A 17848-nucleotide genomic window follows, 5' to 3' on the forward strand; every position below is an offset into this window, starting at 1 on the left:
GAAACACTTTGTAAATTGTAAAGCACTTTGCAACTATTCCAGTGCTGATATATGGAATAGGAGCTTTTTGGCAGGTAGTGAGTTCTTCATCATTGGAGGTCTTCAAGGGGAGGTTAGATGATCACAGTTGAATACACTGTAGAGGGGATGCAAGCATCCAAGCAGAGGTTAGATTAGATAATCTCTAAGTTCCCTTGTAATCAAATTATTCTAAGATTCAATATAACCAACTCATTCTAAGATTTGATATAATGGATCTGTAATGAAGGTGATTTAGCTCTAGCTTTAATTTAATAAATAGTAAGTACCTGCAAAGTACTCTTCAGAATAATTTGTTTCAAAAAATGGACAGTGTAAGCACTATCTGATTCAATACATTTATTAGGGGTTGGACAAGTTGGGTTTTTTAAATTATTCTATCAGAGCAAAGAAAAAATCTACACTTGTTCTGGCAAAGCAAGTGAAATGACTATGAGTCATGTCAGTCACTAGAGAATGACAAGATTCAAAAAGAATTAAAACTATCACACAGAGGACAGTACAGAAAGGCATGTTGGGTGTGAACTAGTAGCAACATATAAAAAAGAAGCTTTGAAGAGCTGAAGTAAAGCATGTCAACAGGAAAATGTAAGACTATAAAACAAGTCATTCTGGTCATGTAGCAAAAGCAATGGATAATGGGTAGGTAGCCCAAGTGCTCCACCGGTATTTTTATAGTATCAAGAGAAACTAAGGAAATCCTCTAAAACTTGGGGCAGGTGTACTGTGATGAACTTATGAGAAGACAAGAGGAGAGAGGCACATGATAGGGGCAAGCATGGATGAGTTGTGGTCTTCTTGGAAGGAATACTCACATTGATGAGAACATAGATATAGTTGAAGAGCTAGGGATTTTGAACGTCTATTATCCTTAAACTAAAACCCATGTTGTTGTTCTTCATCAATGACGTCATGGGGTGATGTCTTGACTTGTATAGGAATTGGGTTTAAGTGAAGCAAAGTTGCACAGTCATCAACCTTGTTCTCTCTTCCAGAGTCATGGAAATTCGGTGGCAGAACAAAAGTCAAGACAACTGGCAATGGCTCAGGGGGCAGTGGATGTCCTTGGCGTCTTTGATATCTGACCAAGCTCTAAGTGTTCCACAGTGCCTGCTTCAGCCACCTTCAGGGCCAGTGGAACAAATTGTTCTCATCCGTCCATTCCACCAGGGGACGTCTTCACATGCTTACACTAGACATCTACCTAACTCACTAACGGGTTTGTGGACTTTCAGTTACCCTCAGACTGGTTGAGCCATTAGCTGAGATGGCATTACCAAGGTGTGGCCTCTGCCCATGCTACAGTTTCTTGGAACTACAGATGAGAGTTGGGTGACAGGTGGACACCAAAGGTCAATGAGCAATCCTGAAGAGGGCCAACAGCCTTTCTGAACATGCCAGTGCTCATGTAGAGTTTTGGAAAGCAGACAAAATGTGAATATCAAAAGCCACAGCGTTTGTAAGTAACTATCACCATACTGGGGCATGAATTCCACAGTCAATTTTATTTTTGATAATATGTACAAAGACACCTTACTATTGTACACCAGTGTAATGTGAATGTGGGGTATCAAGTTAAAGGACTATATCCTGTAAACTGTTATTCAGATAAGAGGAATGAGAGCTATGAAAAGTGTATGAGAGAGACATCATGTCTGTGAAAAATGAAGAGTAACTTTTGTTACTGACTTCTATTCATCAAAATAATGTAGTTTTCCAGAGTGTAACAGAACAAGGAATTTCACAGGAACCATCAATAATGCGTGTTCAAATGCATTTGTCACCCAGAATCAGAGATGACTGTGCGTGCCAACATGACTGTCTGCTTCTAGCTCGGCTTTCAGCCAGTTAGGTTGGAGAGTGTCTAGAGCAGGGCCTCAAATTCATGTCAAATGAGGATCAGTTGAATGACTAGAGAAAGTAAGGCTGGAGCCAAGAGGCCACGGAGATGGACATGATGGTTATCCTGTGGGCATTCGAAGGATGGGCATGGGGAAGAGAGTTTAGTCCTGCTTAGCCCCAGGTTGCCAAATGAGGAGTAATGAGTAGAAGTAGCCAAAAGGCCAATATAAGCTTGATGTAAGGAAAACTTTCTGCCATTATAGGTCTCCAAAAAGGGAACAGGCTGCCTCTGGTAATGTAGAGATCTTCAAGCAGAGTCTCAGGAAACAGTTGTAAATAGGACTTTTGTTCAGGTGTGATCAGGATTAAATGTCCACTGAGAGTCTTTCTAACTGTGAAAATCTATGGTTCTGTAATTCTGTGACACATTAAAGAGAAATTTGGGGAATTGCATAAACTTTGGGGGAAGATACCCACTACTGATTATTAAGAATCATCCCCAATCTGTAACTGAATCTTTCATTTAAAATCTATATGTACTTCTCCTTGTTTAGTCATTTCAGTCCTTGCCAATTCATCATTTTGGGGTGGTCTTGGCAAAAACACTGGTATAGTTTTCCATTGCCTTCTCCAGCTCATTTTGTAAATGAGGAAACTGAGGCTAACAGAGTAAAGTGACTTGTCCAGGGTCACACAGTTAGTAAGTGCCTGGGGCCAGATTCGAACTCAGGTCTTCCTGACTTCAGCCCAGGTGCTCTGTCCACTGTAGTTTCCCTATGTAAACTTAACAGACTTTTTTGGAGTCCCTGGACCTGTGATTTATTTCATTGATGTTAGGAGCTCCCATTGATGTTGAGAAAAATACCCTTGTGAGAAGAAGAGACTAGGAGTCCTGCTTCCACAGATATTGTCATACAGAAAATTGCTGGGTAGGGCAGATAAACACACCCAAATGGTCTGAGCCTCCTAGCTCAAGGATGATAGAGAGAGTGAGACTTGCAGAGTGCCATATACTCAAGTTTGATCATGGGTCACTGAGAACTAACTGCTGAGCATGCCTAATGACCTTTATGCATATTAACTGACCACATAAACCACATAAAATTATCCCTCCATTTTCTGGCCATGGGATCTATGTTGAAGTATGTTCAGGAGGAGGGAACACATCAAGGAGTGACATGTAGTGGGGTAAGCTAGAAAGACTGTAACAGGGAAGAGGAGGAACCAATTCCAGTTCTGAAGGGAGGGACCAGGAAGTACTAATCCCATAAAAAGGCTCAGTTTGGCTTCTGTCTGTGTATATGTTCTTTGTGAGCAGCATGGATGGCTCAAGACATGTTAATAAATGCCTTCCTTTGCCCACTCTGTTTTTGAGTTCTTTTCAAGAGAATGGTGTATTCCTCACACCCTCTACCAATGCAGATTACAAACTGTTTTGCAATTTATAACCATAGAGATTTGCACTGGAAACTGCAAAGTCCAAGACTTCCCTGATGTTATGCAACCCATATATGTCAGAGGGAAAGACTTGAAACCAATCTTCCTGAGTGACAAGCCTGATCTCTATCTGCTACTTTATGCTGCTTCCAACTCTGAGCAACTTAGGTTTTTTATGTTCCTGTTGTGTACATTTTGAGCCTCTGTAACTGAGGCAAACAATTTATTTATAAATAATTTATTAATTTAAACAAAAGAGACTGACAATAAAATGTCAAGGAAATTTAGGCTCAGAATGAAGTTTCAAGCCCTGTTTACACAGATAACTGATCGGATCATTTTGACTGAAGTGATCATCAAATACGCTTGTTCAAATTCAATCCAAAACATTAATGAAACGGGTTGTTCCAACTCAGCAACTTAGTGAAAATGTTGAATCAGGAGTAAGTGTAGACACAGTCCCAGTGTAGACTAGAATTATTATGATCAAAGCATTCAAGCCTGTTTCCTGAAGAAACTCACCATGCCTTCACTGGGATCATAGAATCTCTGAATCAGTTGTATTGCTGTGCTTTTGCCAGCCCCACTGGGACCTACGAAAGCAGTTGTCTCTCCAGATTTTATTACCATGCTAAGATTATCTAAAATCTGAAAAAATAAAATACAGCAAACATTACAATTAATATCATATGGAAAAATAGGATGAGCAAAGGAATGCCTTAGCTTATTCATTCATGCATCTATACACCCACATATACAAGCACACACGCACGCACACACACACACACACACACACACACACACACACACACTGACACTGGATGGTGCCAGTGTTCACATTTGGATTTAATCTACTTGCTTATTTAACTGATGACTGCTATTAGTACATAAGGATATTTGTTTAGATCAGTGAAGTATTAAGTTATGTTGTTGCTTGTAATTAATTTTTTTTTAAAAAGCAATTCTGTTCTGCCAAAGTCTCAAAATGAGGTGAAGTCATTTTTTTAAAATTAACAAAACATTAAGAAGACAAATGATCTAGAATCATAATCTCCTAATTTGCAGCTTGTTAGTAGATTTTAGGGAATTTGAGTACTTTAGGCATGATACATAAATGATATAACATTTTAAGATTAGATTATGGTTAATGTCTACATTAAAGATCAAAATCTTGATCAAAGATCATTTATGTTTACCCAATAATTTAAATTTAGGGGATAAAATTAAACAAAAAAAGCTGATTACAGCTTTCAATAAGTGAAAATGCTTTGGGATTTCAAAATATGGTTAAATTTTACCAACTTTCATACCAGAGAAATAATCCTAGCTAATACATACACATACCCTCACACACACACACACACACACACACACACACACACACAGATACATAGATGGATAAATATGTGTGTATATTTTTATATATGTTCTTGCTCTAATAACTTCGGTCAAAGAAGATGTTATTTAAAGACAAATAAGCAATCTAAATAAAAATGAGGATAGAAATCTAAATAGAAATATAATTATTGGATTTGAAAGCATTTATTGAGAAATCATAGTAAGGTTGCTTTTTATCACAGGTATCTGATTTTTAATCATTATTTATTTATATGCACCACCATTTACACACAAGATTAAAACAAACTTTTTAGCTTTTCATATTATCAATTCTAACAATATCATGCATATTACAGACTCTGGTGGCAGTTGCATATATTTCTATGTAGTTCATATAAACTATGCTTATATCTATACTTGTATCTATAGTGATAATTTCTTTTTTTACCTTCCCCAATACCTAGTCCAATGTTTTTTACACAATAGGTGCTAAATGCATATATGCATGTTAGGTCATGCCAATTAAAGAGAATTTAATATAGGGATAAGAGGAGAAGTACACAGAGCTCTATTGGTAACAAAGAAAGGCCAAGTTTCTATGGTATGGATTGAAAAGACAATGATTTCCTTGAAGGGTCATTGCCTTGAAGACTGTTGCTGTGTAAGGTCAGGGAAATTCTCATTAGAGGGTGCTGGACCATGCCCATATCTGGGTTACAGGAGTGTAGTAACTCAGTGACATGTGCCCATCAATGGAACTTCTGACCTGGAAGCCCTTGTGAACCTGCCCTACAAGAAAAAAAGCAAAGACAGGAAGCAGATGTATCTCTTGGCCACCTCACACACCCAGCAACTCAGTATAATGGCAGTTTCCTGGAATCCCAAGGAAGTTGAGAGAGATGAGGCTTTTTTCTTGCATTGGCTCTGAACTCTGTTTACCTCACATGGTCATGTGCCAATAGAATGACCTGACCTACGTGACTAGTTTCAGCAATATCTCCAGGGGTTTGACTGATCCCAAAATACTGGCAGTCAGTGTTCTACCCAAGGCATGTACTGAGAATGGAGAACACAGAGGAGTGTTGTGAGTAACCAGAGATAATAATTACACAATCTTAAAATCATTTCCAGAAAGTTGCCAATAAATCATTCCACTCCCAGAAACAATCAGACTTCATTCAAGGAAACTAATCTTATTGTGGGCTCTTAGAAATTATTAGTCAAACAAGAAGATTATAATATGTTAATGCATAATATTTGTCACCAGAGGATAATTACCTTGACCTCCGGCCTGGAAGGATAATGGAAGGTCACATTGTGGAACTGAATTTCACCCTTCACTCTATCCAGCTTGTAACCATCTTCGGACATACAGTCAATGATTGGTTTCTGAAGCAGAATGGTCAGGATTAAATGATCAAAAAGGGGGAGTTTTGATGTTTATCCCAAACCTCGAACTGACTTGGGTTTACTATTTGAAAAAAAAATCCTCTGTCCAGCAGTCTTTCAAACACCCTCATGTGCCTTTGGGTCTGAACTCATCTCTGGTTTTGCCCAGCCACACTATGCCCCTAAGAACGTCCACTTGGATGACCCTATTCTCCAAAGAGGGAGCATTACCAGGTTTCTTCCCTCACAGGCTGGGTAACCTACTAACTGCTTTCGTTTTAATTCTGTGTTATTTCCTGACCTCAACTATTGATGGTGGTGTAGCAGTAAACTACTGGAGTTTCGTGTATGCAGACTGAAGCATACTTTCCTTCACTTTATTTTTCTTGCTTTCTTTTCTTTTGCAACATGGCTAATAGGAAAATGTTTTGCATGACTTCACATATATAATAGGTATCTTGCTGGCCTTTTTAATGATTTGGGAAGGGGCTAGAGGAAGGGAAAGAATTTGGAATTGAATTTTTTAAATGAATGTTAAAAATAAGATCAATAATGTTTTAAAAAGAAAAAGAAAAATACAGGAGTTCTCTATCTGAACTGAACTGAACTGAACTTCAGTGTCCCTAAGTAAATGCTGGCGGGGGTCTGTAGATAATGTTATGAGTCCCCTCTTTTTTTCCTTCAATCTTACTTCAGTAAGAAGATGTCAATACTTCAAGATGCTGGTTTTAGTGTCAGGAGGATCCATAGGTTTGAATTCTGCCTCAGACATTACCTCTGTGACCCTGACTGAGCAAATCATTTGAGAGCACCAAGTAAGATAGTAGATCTCTCCCTGTCAACTGGTTGCTACCAGATTGCCTACAAATATGCCGACATCTCTCCAATCATCCAAAAAAAAAAACAAAACCAAACCACCTCACTTGATCTCTGCTAGCTATTGTTGCAAATCTCTTGTCTTTTGGAGACTCAGCTCCTTGAGGTCATCCTTCTACTTCCTCTCCTCTCATTCTCTGAAGTCTGGCTTTCAATCCATCGTTCAACTAAAATTGCTTTTTAGTTAGTTGTATCTATATTTACAGTGACAATTTTCTTTTTTGTCTTCCCCAACACTTAGCCAAGGCTTTGTACACAGTAGATGCTAAATGCACATGTGCATGACAGGTCATGCCAATTAAAGAGAATTAAAATAGGAAGAAGAGGAGAAGGACAGCTATAGCTCTGCTAATACCAGTTACCAAAGATCACTCAGATCTAATGACATTTTCTCAATTCTCATCCATCTTGATCTCTCTGCAGCTTTTGACACTGTTTCTCATGCTCTTTTCCTTTATAGTCTTGTCTCATTCTGACCTGTCTGACCACTTTCTAATTTTGCTGGATCTTCACCCAGATCCCTCCTACTGACAGTAGATATTTCCAAATGCTGCGTCCTAGGTATGCTTCCGTTCTTCTTATGTATTATTTCGTGTAGTGATCTCATCAGCTCCCATGGATTCAATTATCATCTCTGTACAAATGATTCCTGGATCTCCTTATTCCCTCCTAACCTCCTTCATGACTTCCAGTCTCCATCTTCATCTGTCTATTGGATACATCAGACTGCATGTGTCATAGGCATCTTAAGTGCAGTAGATCCCAAATTGTACTAGGTTCCAGGGATATAAAGGGATACAGTCCCTACCCTGTCTCTGCCTCCTGGCTTCCTTTAAGTCCCATTTAAAATCTCATGTCTGCGAGAAGCATTTCCCAGTTCCTCTTAATTCTAGTGCCTTCCTTCTTTATCTCTAATTTATTCTGTATATAATCTTGTTTGTGCTTAGCTGTTGGCATGCTGTCTCCTCCATTAGACTGTGAATTCTGAGAGCAGGGACTATTTTATTGTGCTCTTTTTCATTTTTATTTTCTTTGTATGCCCAGCACATAATATCTGGCACAGAGGAGATATTTAATCTATGCTTTTTGACTGACTGACACTAAATATATCAGCATGAGTAAATCACATAGCCTCTCCTGGCCTCAGTTTCTCTACTTGTAAAATTGGGATGATAGCATGTCCCACAGGACTGAATGAGATAACATATAAAGCACAGTGTCAATATATAAATATTGGTTACTATTGTATTTGTTTTAAAGTAACTGAATGGCCTGTAAATTGGTTAATACATACTCGGTCTATTGTGTCAAAGATATTAGCAGCTGCAGCTCTCCCGGAGGCAAAAACTTCCAGACAAGGTGATGCCTGACCAAGGTTTAAAGCTCCTAACAAGACTCCAAAGAAAACCTGAAATGTGAAAGAAACATTAGAATAATTATTCATCAATTTATGTTTACTTAGTTTTTCGACAGTTTTGAAAAATCCTTAAGATAATTACTAAAGATTATAAGACTACTGGTGATACCTAGCCCTGTCAGTCTGAAAGAAGCATTCTAGCCTCTATACAGACAATATAGGAAACTATAAGAGCATATCTTGTTCTTCATCTAATATTTCACAACTTTCTTTAGTACTGTTTTTACAAAATAGGTCTCATAAGGTTGCCTCTGACAGAGATCATCTGGGACTGATATGCCGGGCCTAGATAGATGTATCATTCTCTGGAATGCTGGGATACTAATTTGGCTATCAACATGAATGGTTTTAAAAATATGATTCTTATGAAAGATTTGGTCTTTAATTCATATTTATGAATACTGCTACAAAGGCAATTTGTAAGGCAAGGAATCAAATAAATTCAGTTCAATTTAACATTAATTTATTCATTGCAATAATCTAGCAACATCTCTAGAGATTTTGATATTCATTCTCTCACTATATCCTCCCCCCCAAAAAAAGGTACTAAGGTTTGACATCTATTTTACAATACAGTGGGTATTTATTTTTTCTTTTAAAAAATTTATTGATGCATTTTCTTTTTACATTATAAACACGTATGTCTTTATTATTTCCATTTCATTAGAGGTCTTCTGCAACAAAGTAAAGCAATTAAGCAAGACTAACAATACAGTGCAGTATTCCACATCTGTAGTAGCCCCTCAACTTCTCTATTTTTAAGTTTTTTTAATTAATAAGAATCTATTTTCTCTCGCTCTTATCCCCATCCCCACTAAAAAAGGATAAAAGAAAAACAAATTCTTTGTAACATATATGTATAGTAAAATAAAACAAATTCTTTCATTTGCTATATGTAAATATATGTGTTTCTATATAGGTCTATATATACACATGCATATATGCATACATGTATGTGTAATTATATATATACATATTTATGTCTCATTCTCATTCTCTATCAAGAGGTGGTTAGCATATTTAATTTTTGGTCCTCTGGAAACATTGATAGTCATTGCATTGATTCTGTATAATTTTAAATATAATTTTAAAAGCTGTTTATCTTTACAATGGTGTTGTTATTGTATAAATTATTCTCCTGGTTTGCTCATTTAATTCTTCATCAGTTTATAAAAATCTTCAAAACTGTTCATTTTTATAATATTGATGTCTATGGCATAAGTTGACCTTCTGGTCCTGCTTACTTCACTTGCTACCTATTCATATAAATATTTTCATGTCTCTAAAATAATCTATTTGTTCCTTTCTTATAGAACTATGGCATTCCATCACATTCATATACCACAACTTATTTGATCATTTTTCAATTGATGGCCATCCCTTTAATTTCCAGTTTTTTGACACTACAAAAAAAGTTTACTTTAGGTATTTTTGTATATATAAGACTTTTTTTCTTATTTCTTTGAGGCATAAACCTAGCAGCAGTATTTAAACTTACTAAATTTCTGCATGCAATAGTACTGACCTAGGCACTAGTGATACAAGAAACAGCACCACAGTTCCTCCTTAGGGAGTTTGTACTCCACTGGGGAAAAGGGTACATATGGTTTGTAATGTGCTTTTAAATACATCATCTTATCTAATTCTCACAAAATTCTCATTAAGCTAGGTGCTATCACCCCCATTTTTCAGATAACTAAAATGGAGGCTCATAGAAATGCTTCATCCTTGGTCACATAGCTACTGAATATCAGAAAATGGACTTGAACCTCAGCCTGCTTCACTCAAAGTCCAGTGCTAGGTCTACACAAATAAGCTTAGTACAATCTAGCTCATGATTGGGACAAAGATTAGGTACCCTTGGAAAATTTGAATAACCTACAAGTACTTTTTTATATTTGGAATGGTCTTTATAAATAATCCAATCAGCTCCTTTCATTTTACCAGTGAGGGAAACAAGAACCAGAAAAGTTAGGTGGTTTGCTTAACGTTACTAAGATAGTTACTAAAAAGGCTAGGATTTGAATTCTGTTGACTAGAAATCTAGTGCTATCCCACTTTCCACTCGGCCATCCTTCTTCTCTGGGGGAAGAGGGAACTTCATCACCTGAGCTTACCATTAAAGGAAGAGAATTTCAATAGGTAAAGATGGGAAAGGATGTTCTGGAAAAAGAGACAACCTGGGCAAATACACTGAGGTGGGATGTAGAAGGGTATTCCAGTTTGGCTAAATCATAGAGTGTGTGAAGGAGAATAAGGTAAAACAAGGCTGAAACAGTAAGCTGGGAAAAAACTAAATTCCAGACTGAGGAATTTGTATGTTATCTTATAGAAAAGAAGAATTCTTAGCTTTTTGTGCCATGGACCCCTTTGATAATCTATTGAACTCTATGGATCCTTCTTCAGGATAATGCTTTTAACTGCATAAAATAAAAAGGCCTAAAATTAAGAAAAAAATCCATCATGTTGAAATAGAGTTATAAAAAAGTTTCTTTTAAGTTCACTGACTCCAAATTAAGATATTCTGCTCTAAGGGTTCTTGAGTAAGAGAGCAACATGATTAGGTCTGTGGGTTAACAAGATGGAGGGTAGAAGGTGGATTGAGAGGGGCAAGAATAGAGGTAAAGAGACAAATTAGGAGGTCATTATAGTAATAGTCCAGATGAGAAATAATGGGACCATAAACTAGACTAGTTTCAATATGAATGGAATAGAAGGAAAGTATATGAGAGATATTTTGGAGGAAAAATCAATAAGAATTAACCTAGTGTTTAGCAATTAGTTGTTGCTTAATAAATGCTTTTTCATCTGTCAAAGACTTGGCAACTGAGTAGATGTGGGGTTGAGGGAGAGAAAAGCATAAAAAATGACTCCAAGAATTCACCCATGGGTAACTAGAAGACTACTGGTTCCCTCAGAAGAAATAGGGAATTAGGAAGGTGGCACAGGCTTTTGTGGAATGGTAAATTCAACTCTGGATATGTGGAGTTTGAAGTGCCAGTATGTAGAGAGATGTTCAGCAAGCAATTGAAGAGGTAAGACTGAATATGGAGAGCATACCACCCTCTTGCATAGTGGTGATCATTGAACTCATGGGAGCAAATGAATTCACCAAAGGAGATATTATAGAGAGGAGAGAAAGGGGATGAGGAAAGGACCTTAAACAAAAGCCGCACTTAGAGATGGGGAAAGGATGATGAGCCATGGAGGCAAACCAAAAAGGAATAGTCAGATAGACAGGAGAAGAACCAGAAAGCCAAGGGAAGAGAGATTATCTAGGATTGGATGGTCTATAATTTGTAAGTTTCAGGGAACTCATGGATAAATACTGAGAAAAACCAGTGGATTTGTCAATTAAGAGTTTTAACGATTTTGGAGGGAGAATTTCAATAGTCAGAAGTCAAATTTCCAGGTTTTAAGGCATGAATAAGTAGTGTGGCTGAAGAAGTCAGAATAAACTACTCTTTCTAAATAATTAAGAGTGAAGGGGAGGACAGATATATGATGACAGCTTGAGGAGGTGGCAGATTCAAAGGAAGCATTTTTTTTCAAAGATGAGAGAGAACTCAGCATCTTTTGACTAGTTAAAGAAATTGACTAGACATGGGAATAATGGCTAATTTATGACTTCAGTTCCAACTCAGGCTTTCTCAGCTCCTTTCTTTTTCATTCAGTTTTAGCATAAAGGTAGTCGTGGCTACATAGGCATTATTGGGGGCAAGTGACATTAGAAACCCAAGAATTCTGGTGAATCATCTTTGTACAAATGATGCTCCAGAAGGAACTTAATAAGCATTATTAAACAGGAGGAAGAAGGGGAAATAACTGAAGACTTTGGTAGGGAGTGGAGGCAGGGAAGCATGTCTCTATCTTTATTTCCAATTGAAAGTAAGGGAGTCAGATGAGAAATAAATTTATATAAAATGAACAGTTGGCTAGAAAAATACTGTCTGAGAATAGGACTAGGATTTTTTAAGAAATTGTCCTTCAAGAGCAGTGAGTTCTTTTGGTATTTTTATAATGTCAAAAGAACATGATCAATATCCCCACAACATTGGGAACCCCCACCATTAGATTTAGTAGATGATTTATTCAAGGGTAATACAGAAAGGGAAGCCATGGATGAAGTCCAATCTATATTGGTAGAAGGGATACCCATATTAGTAAGATCACAGGTTTATTTGAGTATTGGATGTATGTTTATTGAAAGCCAGCATGGCTTTACCAAGAATAAATTCTATAAAATTAATTAAATTTCTTTTTTTTTTTACAAGACAGCTAGATAGCTAGATCTAGGAAATAATACTGAGACATAGATACACATATATTATATTAAGATATATACTCAGATTTCAAATTATGTGACAGTGTTTAGCAGTTAGGAATAAAGAGAGATATAACCTACATAGTTTTACTTTTAAATGGATTTGAAATGGGTTTAATGATTAAACTCAAGAACCGTTAGTTGATCAATGCCAACTTGGAGGGAAATCTCTAGTGGAGTGACACAGAAACCTGTCCTTGGTAGTGTACAGTTCAATGTTTTCATCAGTGACTGGGATGGCGGCACATCCTTGAAAGTTTACACAGGACATGAATATTAGAGAAAGAGCTAACATATTGCATGTACAAGTCTGGAGTGAGGAAGCTCTGAGCACTCTAGAATGATGGTCTGATTTGAATAAGATAGAGATAAATGTTAAGATCTAAATTTGGGTTCAAAAAATTAAATTTGTAAATGTAGAATTAGGAATCATGGCTAAACAACTACTTCTATGGAAAAGGTCTAGGAGTTTGAAAGGCCTGGTTTTTTGAGACTAAATCTCCCTATCTTGTCCAGGCTAGACGTGCAATGACCACACACAAGTCCAATCTTTCTAATGATCAGCTCCTAAATCTTTGATCTGTGCCATTTCTGTCCTGGTTGAGTTTGACCCTGCTTAGAGGCAGCCTGGCTCATTCTCCAGAGCTCACTAAATTAGTGCCTGACTTAGCTAGTCAAGACTTGCCCCACTGCAGTTTGGAAAAACTTTCACTTCTCTAGTACCGGAGATTACAGCTGTGTGCCACCATGTCCAACTATAACATATTTCTTAAAAATGCTTCCCAACTGCTATAATCTACACCAAAGGAATGTGAGTATTTATTGGGGGTTGGTGTGAGATTAGGTTAGGGGAAATAGCAGTTTTGGGGGCATGAGACATTGTGAGAAAATCAGAACTGGATGAAATACTGTAATGGAGGGACCTTGCTTAACCTCCTCAAGGCAACATGAGTTCACTGGGCTCCTAAGGGACAGATAAGAGGGGATATAAGGAAGAGAGGGGCTAAAAGGGAGGTAAGACCTTGCCAAAGACAAACTTCACTTTGCAATGCTATTTTGAGCAGATTCCCCTTCCTCCAGAAACCAATCTAGCTTTCATTTATTTTCTAAAGCCTCTACTTCCTCTCTCCCTACCTCCTAGCAATTTCACCAGTTAGAGATTTGTTTGCATTAAAAAGTCAACATTCCTGAGACACTTCAAAAAGAAATAGAGATGGTAAAGCTTGGATTCTGCTTAATCCAAACCAAGGAAATGGGAGTTGAATAAAAAAAGAAGATGGGGGCTTTAGTTTAACAAAAGGAAGAGAAGGGAGAGTTTGTGACCCTAAAATCAAGAAAACAGTGAGTTTGGATATGCCTTTCTGGTGAAAGAGAAGAGACTGAAGAGACTGGTTCCCCCAGAGTTAAAGGTACAGCGGGTCTTCGGAGGGTCATTAGAGAAGTTTCCTATCTCACTCAGTTGCTGTTTCCTTCAGTTCCGCAACCCCCAAAACATTTGATTTGACCATGTAAAAGCAATAGTGAGAGCATTATGGAAAAAGCATTAGATTCAGAATCACAGGACCTGGGTTTCCAAGTACAAGCCATGCACCATTGAGCAAGTCATCACACATTTTATGTTTTAGTATCTTTACCAGTAAAATGAGGAGGGTTGAATTAGATGACAACAAACATGTCTTGCAGCTCTAATCTATGAGCCCCTGATGATTCTGAATATCATGAAGCTTTTTAGATTAATTTTGTTCAAAGCTTGATTTGATTTTAATACTATCTTTTTATTAATTTTCATATAATACAATTGTCTATTCATAACTGACAAAATTAGAGATAATATTAATAGATATCTCTGACCATCATCATCATTATGTAATGATTTAAGGTTTAGCATGCATTATTTCATTTGATCTTCACACAACCTAAGTTACTAAGGTAGGTGCTATGAATAATGATAGGCAGATGGAAGTTAAATGACTTTTCCAGGGCCACAAGATTAACAAGTATCTGAGGCAGGATTTGAACTCTGTTTACTGCTAGATAACATAGCTTATAGCATGTTATACCTATCTTCTCCACCCTCCCCCTCAAACCAATATCACAAGGGCTTAAAAGGCAGTAACAGGAAGGTGGAAAAAATTAAGAGTGAGAGGTTAACAATAAGCAATTAGAACACTAGATGCAGAAGGAATAAGTCAATACAGGAGAAATCTCCTATAGAGAACAGTGTTAATGCCAGAGATACTGATCGTGTTTTTCCTAAGTAAATATCAAATGGGGTCAATTGTGGAGGGAGCTGCTTATATTGTTTAAGAATCAGTAGATAAATGGTTCATTCATATGTTCTTCAAGTGGAGAAGCTTAATGACCTTATCAGTCTACTATATATCTGTTACTGCAAATAATATAGATCAGAAACTTTGGATTCAGGTACATAATGAAACCTGTTAAAATTATGTTCACTTTTCTGCTACAGTGTGAGTATAGCAAAACAATAAGTCCTATGCTTCTGTTTCCAACTAATCTGTTTCTGGTTCAAAGCAGTTTGATTTTTTTTTCCTCTCGGAATCTATATATGCTGAGTATTTTTAGGTAAGGATGGTATTTTACTTGATTTGGCTCTATGAAGTCCTTAACAAAGATCTATAGCTAGGTACAAATTAGAGCAAATAGTGAATTCCAGATTAGGTTGCATTTATTCAAATTCACACTATTTAATATATTTCTGAAAGATAGGCTCATTGGTCCCAGAACAATGGAAATATGCCATGCAAATTTGAATAGTGTGACCACTTCAGGAGACTCATTATTTGTAATAATCAGTACCCAGTTGAACTGTCTCCCCCTACCTCTTAGTAATCTTTGGACAACTTCATTGATGTTACTATAGAAAGGGCAACTTCCAATGTATTATGAAATTCAGTCAATATAGAACTTTCTTTAGAAGTTCTATATGGTCATTAATACATGTTTACATTACCTGATCAGTTGAGGATATCATTGGCCCAATATTTAATATACTATTTTGTTGCACAATTATGCCTACTCGTGTATACTATAATACAACTATATGAGTCAGCTAATTTTCAGCTGAGGGCATGGCTGGCTTTTTATTTTCATAGCATATTATCTCCTGGGCTGCACTCAAACAACCATTGTTTTATAGCTATAAAAACTCTGGCTAATTACAAATCATTAAACTTTGATCCAATCAATTCAAGATCATTCCCCATAAAATGAAGAGGCATATTTTGGCTCTGCAAATGCACAAAATTAAACACTATCAAATCAATGATGCTTTCCTTGCTTGGAAACTAAGGGAATAAATAGCAGATTTTCCTGAGAAACTAGCCCAAAATGAAATGAAGTGTCACTGGACTCAAAAGTACCTGTAGAAGAACTCCTGGTGTATATTCGCCTTCATCAAGGACAAGTTTCGAGCCATACCAGAAAGCTAATGAATAACTCATGAAAATGATGCACCACATATATCCAGTAAATAATCCCATTATTATCCCTTTTCGAATCCCCCAGCGCTGGGCAAACACAAGATTTTTCTCATACCTGTGAGGGAAGAACAAAGAAAAACGGTCTTGTTTCACAATTATTGAGAATATATGGTTGGAAAATTATTTCCTATCCCAATGTCATAGAACATACCTCTCACCCCTCAAAAGAGTCACAACATCATGGTGTTTCTGGATTGTGATCTATAATTTTAATCATCCACCCTGAGGCATTCTGTGGCTGCTTTTCTACATGTTTTCTTTTTAGTGAACTTGAGAATTTAGAAATAAGCAAACCTACTGAGCTTAAGTTCCAAGAGTCTTTGGATAACATACCTCCTCCCTCCCCACTCAAATCTGGTTTGTATAAAATCAAAGGATGGTCTATAACTGATAATATTTATTAGTGTATTTCTATGTACTTTTTTTATCCCCAAAGTGATCTCACTTTAGATACTCAGCTTATTTGCAGGGCAATATGGCATTAAAATATGGCTTCTATTTGTTGTTAACAATAAAATAATTAACAGCTATCAAGGAAAAGACAAGTTTAGAGAAGTATTTGTACTTCCGTAAGGTCTGGACTATATGTCCTTGGAAGGATCTTGCAAATCTAATATTCCACAGTTCTATAAATATTGATTCTTGCAGACTGCTGATGGTGTGCAGTTCAACATCTTAAAATATTAAGATTATAGCTTTAAGGCTGGAAAGGATCTCAAAGATTACCCAATCTAACCTTTATAGATGAAGAAATGAAGCCCCAGGGCAGTTAAGTGATTGATTCAAGGTCCCAGAGGTTCTAAGTGGCAAAGCCAGACTTTGAACTACGTCCATTGCCTCCAAATTTGGTAGTGTTTCCACTACAACATGTTGCCTATCAGAAGAGGCAGGGGGACTTTTGGAGGTCCTTTAAAGCTTATTTTCTTATTGAATTGGTGTATTCAGTAATGGCCTAGGCTAAATGGTATGATCACACTGCATTCTGTAAGAGAGAAAAAAATGTTTCCCTCAAGTTGGTGGCAATTTTATGAAATTATAACTTATTCTTTGATTGTTGGGTCACAGGCATTTACTTTCATTGTTTATAAGCAGACTTAGTCTTTGGAGTTACAATCTTCAGCATACTCATGCTGAGTTTCACCTACCAAAGTGAAGACTATGTCAAAAACTCAAAATGTCAGTGGCATTCTAGTATAAAATATAGATTCCCATGAAAGTACAATTGTTTTATTTAAAAGCAGAAAACTGAGAATTAATATTATGCAGAACATTTGTCTAATATGGATAGCCACCAGAGTCTGAGGGACATAGCAAATCAGAATCTATATTTCTTTTTAAAAAATATATATATATATATGTATATATATATTTAAAGCCCACATTATTAAAAGTCATCTGACTTTTATGTATGGTGCTTAATGAACTATTTAGGTCATTCAATTCAGGATTGAGGAAGGGCAAATGTTCTGATTTTTTAAAAAAGAAAAAAATGCTGAATCTATATAGACCAGCGAACTTGACAGTAACTCCTAGTACAATTCTATGACATATTATTAAAGGGATGCTTTTTGAACATCTAGGAAAAGCTTTTAATGAGGTGATATGGCTATATCAAAAATAAGTCAGGCCAGGTTTCCTTTTTTGAAATGGTTTCTGGACTTGTAGATTCTATAAATATTAATA

At 36.6% G+C, this 17848-nt stretch overlaps 1 protein-coding gene across 2 annotated transcripts in view; it reads right to left on the reverse strand.

Moving 5' to 3' along the window:
* Nucleotides 1-17848, reverse strand: part of ABCB11 (ATP binding cassette subfamily B member 11) — a 115945-nt gene that overhangs the window by 57367 nt on the left and 40730 nt on the right. For both annotated transcript variants that reach the window (XM_072612234.1, XM_072612235.1), the window contains exons 10-13: nucleotides 16046-16220; nucleotides 8216-8329; nucleotides 5935-6045; nucleotides 3841-3966 (exon numbers count right to left, since the gene is read on the reverse strand). In XM_072612234.1, the coding sequence (XP_072468335.1) occupies nucleotides 3841-3966; nucleotides 5935-6045; nucleotides 8216-8329; nucleotides 16046-16220 (526 nt within the window). The remainder of the gene's footprint in view (nucleotides 1-3840; nucleotides 3967-5934; nucleotides 6046-8215; nucleotides 8330-16045; nucleotides 16221-17848) is intronic.

This window comes from Notamacropus eugenii, chromosome 5 (genome assembly GCF_028372415.1).
Source record: "Notamacropus eugenii isolate mMacEug1 chromosome 5, mMacEug1.pri_v2, whole genome shotgun sequence".
Lineage (NCBI taxonomy): Eukaryota > Metazoa > Chordata > Mammalia > Diprotodontia > Macropodidae > Notamacropus > Notamacropus eugenii.